Source organism: Phacochoerus africanus, unplaced genomic scaffold (genome assembly GCF_016906955.1).
Source record: "Phacochoerus africanus isolate WHEZ1 unplaced genomic scaffold, ROS_Pafr_v1 Scaffold_114, whole genome shotgun sequence".
Taxonomy (NCBI): Eukaryota; Metazoa; Chordata; class Mammalia; order Artiodactyla; family Suidae; genus Phacochoerus; species Phacochoerus africanus.
In genome coordinates, this window is record NW_025927307.1 from 1 (window position 1) to 5517 (window position 5517).

The 5517-nt window shown below is 58.3% G+C and overlaps 1 protein-coding gene across 1 annotated transcript; it reads left to right on the forward strand.

Moving 5' to 3' along the window:
* Positions 1 to 1021: 1021 nt before the first annotated feature.
* On the forward strand, positions 1022 to 4862 carry LOC125119089 (D-3-phosphoglycerate dehydrogenase-like; the record flags this gene model as incomplete). The annotated part of the gene is given in 5 exon segments (XM_047765939.1): positions 1022 to 1240; positions 2385 to 2453; positions 2456 to 2514; positions 3266 to 3503; positions 4561 to 4862. Coding segments are annotated over 5 exon segments (740 nt in total), but the record flags the coding sequence as incomplete, so codon positions are not given.
* Positions 4863 to 5517: the final 655 nt, after the last annotated feature.

The window sequence follows — 5517 nt, forward strand, 5'->3', positions numbered from 1 at the left end:
CTTCACTCAAGCCACAACATCTCGAGCCACGAGATGGAAGAGACGTTTTGATCCAGGATGAGCTTTGTTTTCAAGCCCCTCGTGGGGGTCTAGCCAGCCAGACCTTGGATGTATAACATTAGAGGATGGTGTGGCTTCTGCCTCCGTCCACCTGCCCAGCACGCCTGGGGTAGAGACGTTCACCGGAATCACCATTTGAAGACTGATAGCATATCAGAAGTGCAGGAAGCCAGGCTTTTAAATTGTGATATTTGGATAGAATGTTTTGTGACAAGGTGAAAACATCTTTTTTTTTTTTTTTGGCTGCCCCTCCTCTCCCCGCCCCCATGGCATGTGGAAGTTCCAGGGCCAGGGATTGACACCATCATCCCTACGACAGGGACAATGCTGAATTCCCTAGCCCGCTGAGCCCAGGGAACATCTAAAAACACATTTAAAAAAGTCAAGAGAGAGGAGCTCCCGTGGTGGCACAGTGGGATCACTGGCGTTTCTGCAGCACCAGAACGCAGGTTCGGTCCCTGGCCTGGCATAGTGGGTCAAAGGAGCGTTGCTAGAGCCACGGCCTAGGTTGCCCCAACGGCTCACATCTGATCCCTGGCCTGGGAACTCCACGTGCTGCCAGTGAAGCCAAAAAAGAACAAAAGTAAATTAAAAAATCAAGATAGACAATGCAAATGAAGGCAAGTTAGCAATGCCATCTCAGAGGGACCCACCAGGCCATCCAAGGGATCTGTGACTCCCCATATGTTTTATGTCTCTGACATAAAATCTCCCTCCCTCTGCGCAGAAAAACAAGTCCCTGGAGTGGGACAGAGGCTCAGCGAAGAGGGAGCGCCCCCTGCAGCCCCGCTGGCAATGCAAAGTGGGTCTTAGCCTGTGCCCTTTTCTGAGCCTGTAGCTCTCCTCAGCTCTGGGAACAAGGTGTCGTCTTGGTGGCTTGATGGAGGTTGTCACCCCCCAGGTACCCAAAGCAAGGGGGCCCCGTGCCTTCTGCTGTCCACATGGCGCTAAGTGTCCCCAGTGAGACCTCTCTGGGGGGCTGAGTCTGGCAGGTGTGCCCTGTCGGACCCCTTCCTGGCCTCAGCCCTGCTCCCCCTCTCTCTGCAGGTGAACGCCCAGGCTCTTACCAGTGCCTTCTCTCCACACACCAAGCCTTGGATTGGTCTGGCTGAAGCTCTGGGGGCACTGATGCAAGCCTGGGCTGGGTCCCCCAAAGGGACCATCCAGGTGGTAACACAGGGTGAGCCGGGGACTCTGCAGAGGGAGGGGGAGGGCCGTGGGCCCTGCACCCCACAGGGGTGTGTCTGCTGCAGGCCACAGACCAGCGAGGGACTCGGAGGTGAGCCTGTTCACGGGACTCCACGTCTCATGTTCGGTCCGAGTGTGACTCGCTTGCTTCTGAGTGGGACAGGAGGGGAGGGGCACACAAAGGCATTGGGAAATATACCTGATTTTCATGCAGCTGTTTATGCAGCATTTCTAAGATGAGCAGGTTTGGGGTGCAAGAGGGACCTCCCCAAGATTCGGAGTTTCACATGAGAGGCAGGGGCATTTGTGAAGGGAGTTTGGGTGAAGCAGCAGGACATTTTATTCTGCTGGTGACCTGGTTGCTCACCTGCTGTGCACCCTCCCTTCCGTGAGGCCCAGGCCCTTCTCCACTTGCGAATTGAAAGCCGGGGCAGGTGGTGGGGACATTTTGTGCTCTGTGCATTCTAGGGTGGGCTTTCAGGCAAGCGGACATACGAGGGGGCACTGGCCCGGCGGGGGAGCGGGCGTGAGGCTGTGTCTCCTGTCTGTGCGGCCACAGGCTCTGGCCGCCTTTGCAGTGGGTGTCCAGAGGCATGTCCTCCATTGGCTGTTGGGCATCTAGTCACTTGGGGAGAGGTTGGGTTTGAGGCAGGTAGACCTTGAGCTTTGCCAGTACTGGGCAGGGGCAGAACCAGGGGTCCCCACTGGCTGGGTGTCCAGGCCCCAAGGGACGAGGTGGGGAAGTGGGCACGGGTGCTTTAGTCGCCCCTTTGTGCCTCCACTTCCTGAGGCTGCCAAGGTCCTGAGTGCCAGGTAGGGGTGAGTGTAGGACGTTCTTCAAGTGCCCCCTGGGGAATGACGGGCGGGCCAGGGGCAGTGGAGTTGGGCTGAGCTGTGGAGAGGAGTTTCTTAGACCAGTGAAGAGGGCCCTGGTGACCTGGCCTGGACCCCAGCGCGGCCCCCTGGCTGGCTCTCTGCCCCCGAGCAGAAAGCAGCACCTCCCAGCAGGCTGCTGGGCGGGGTGGGGGGGCAGGACAGTGCAGAGCCGTGACCCGGAGTGTGGCCCCTGTGGTCCCCTGCCTGCCCCTGTGTTGTTCAACACACAGCACCCTTACAGTGGCATCTCTCGGTCCCAGGAACGTCCCTGAAGAATTCTGGGACCTGCCTGAGCCCCGCTGTCATCGTCGGCCTCCTGAAGGAAGCTTCCCATCGGCGGATGTGAACTTGGTGAACGCCAAGCTGCTGGAGAAAGAGGCTGGCCTCGATGTGCGCGCCCCCCCTCTCCCCTCCCTCCCTGTCTCCCTGGCCTTTTCAGAGCACCTTGCGGCTCTGCTCCTTGAGCGGGTGACAGGGTCGGCCTGAGCGGTAGCGCCTGGTTCACCTGCAAAGTGGCAAGTGAATGGGAGGGGAAGCAGGACCTCCATTTCACAGCTGGGGAGCCAGGCTGGGAGCCGGCAGGTAGCTCAGCGTGCTCACCTCTGACCCCCCTACCTGTGCCACGGCACCTGCGAACCCTGGGAGCTCGCAGCGCATCCTCTGAGCCTCTGCTGCCCTTCGGGGCTTCCCTTTGACGTCCTCCCTTCTGGTTCCCTTTTTAGATCCAAGTCTGTGGTTCTGGGCAGTAGGGCTTTCTCCCCCCACCCCCGCTCCCCTGCATCCCCGTCAGGCCCCTGGTTCTGCGCAGGAAGCAGCAGTAAGTCGGGGCCGGAGGGACCAGGCTGGATCGGCCTCGGGGACAGGCCAGCAGATCCCGGCCCTTCTCACAGCCCTGCCTCCCCTCTTCCTCCCTCCTTCTCCCCACTTCCCACTCTCCCCTCCAGGCCATCACCTGTCCCTGGTAGATCTCTCTTTGCTCTCCCTTTAGAGAGGAAGCTCCTGGTTGGGGGCACAAGGCTTACCCATTCTCCCTCTGCCCCGGCCCTGAATTGCCGAGTGCCTTGGCCAGGCTGGACCCCCACAAGTTAGTGACGGCCAAAGAGGGGGTGGGCATAACTGCTTCCCTGCCTTCTCTCTGCAGGTAACCACCTCCCACAACCCTGCTGCTCCGGGGGAGCAGGGCGGTGCGGAATGCCTCCTGACCGTGGCCCTGGCAGGTGCCCCCTATCAGGCCGTGGGCTTGGTCCAGGGCACTGCACCCATGCTGCACGCACTCAACGGAGCTGTCTTCAGACCAGAAGTGCCTCTGCGCCGAGGCCTGCCCCTGCTCCTGTTCCGGGCTCAGCCCTCCAACCCTACCATGCTGCCGACCATGATTGGTGAGGAGGGGTCTGTAGGGCCGGCTGGTGCTGCCCCTGCGTCAGGGGAGGGCCTGGGGGAGGCTCTGTCCTGGATTTTTGCCTCCTTCGGCCCCTCTCCATGTGGGAGGGCATCTCTGGATCTGCAGCATACAGAGGGTCCGTCAAGCCGGCTTCCAGCACATCTGGAGAGTGGCTACGGAGTTCAGAGGTTAAGTGCCTTCTGTAAGGTCGCAGAGCAGTGGCAGGGGTAGGACCCCAGGGCCGCTGTTATTAGTCAGGCACTCATCACATTAAGGGCCCCGTTTGTTTTTACTTTTTATTTTTCGTTTTTTAACAGTTTTATTGAAGTGTAGTTGACTTACAATACTGTGATCCTTTCTGCTGTGCGGCGTGATTCAGTTCCACGTGCACACACATCCATTCTCTTTCAGAGTCTTTCCCCGTATAGATTTATCTATAGATTATCACAGAATACTGGGCAGAGGTAACTGTGCGATACAGCAGGTCCCTGTTGGCCACATTCCCCAGATCCCAGTAAGGGCGCAGTTAGAGCTGCCTGTGGCGCTCAGAGCCATGGAGTGCAGGGTCCCTTCTGACGGCAGGCCCGCTGGCCTAAGAGGGCACCCCCTCCAGCAGTGTGGGCATCTTGGACCTGCCCCCGTCCCCCGGTGCGGGCTTGCACTCTCTTCCAAGTTTGGCAGAGAGCGTCCACAGACTTCAAAGGCCCTGCTTTCCCTGCCCCTGCCAGCTGCCCAGAGGACCTTGCCCTGCTTTTCTCCCTTGCCGATGGTCTGGATAAAACTGGCAGCCAGCAAGCCTGGCGATGGCTCTCTAGCTCTTTGTGGCTGATCTTCCCTCCGTGCCCTGCCCAGTGGTCGTGGTGTTCCGAAGCCCCCTGGAATATCGAGGGAAACTGGGCAGATCCCTTTGTTCCCTCTGTCTCAGCCCTGCCACTCGGAGACCGTCCCCCTCGTTGCAATGCTGATCTCGGGGATCCACTCATGAGCCCACTCCCAGCCTCTTGCCTCTCCTTCCCCCGTGCCCTGTGCCAACCAGGGCTTCCTTCTGCTTCCAGGCCTCCTGGCAGAAGCAAGGGTGCAGCTGCTGTCCTACCAGACCTCAGTGGTGTCGGATGGGGAGACCTGGCACGCCATGGGCATCTCCTCCCTGCTGCCCAGCCTGGAGCCCTGGAAGCAGCACGTGACTGAGGCTTTCCAGTTCCATTTCTAACCTGAGGCTCACCCGCAGCAGCCTCGCCGGGTTTCCTGATGAAACATACCCACTGGGAGAGGCGATCCGCTTTCCTGGGGCTGACACCGCTTATGCTGCAGACTCCTGCGGTGCAATGATAACCACTCAATAAAGAGCTTGCCCAATGTGCTCCGGGCTTCCTTGTGTTGTCATTACCCTGAGGGCCACCAGAGGGCACCCGCAGGCAGCCGTGGGGCTCATTTTTGTTCGCAGAAAGAGCAGTGATGGGAGATCCAGATGGGCTGACTGCGTGCCTGGATGTGGCTGCTCCGGGGAGAATCCCTCCCTATCTCTCAGGTTATTGGAGACATTTTTACAGGAATAATGCTCAAGGTATTTTGGGTTCCTATGCTATTCCGAAGATCCCTTCTACCTGAGAGTATGGATGCACTTTGATAAATAGAATTAAACAATCATGTAGAGCACTATGTGCCAGGGACTGGGTTAGGTCCTCTGCCCCAGAAGATTAAAGCTCTGACTGCTCCCCTGGAAGTCTCCATCTGCTGGGGGGACGGGGCACACAGAGGTCGCTGGAAGCAGTGAAGAAGGTGCTACAACAGGTGTATGTGAATTCTGTCGAGGCCAGAGGGGGAAGTAATTGAGCCGAGGATGGGGGCTCCCGGGATGTTTGGAAAGATTTCATAAGGTGAAGAAAGTGTGAGGAAAGGCATGGGGCCCGAGGATTACTCTGCCGAGTTTACAAAGTCAGCACAGTATGGGATAAATGAAATGTAACTTCATTTTTTTTTTTCTTTTTAGGGCCACACCCATGGCATATGGA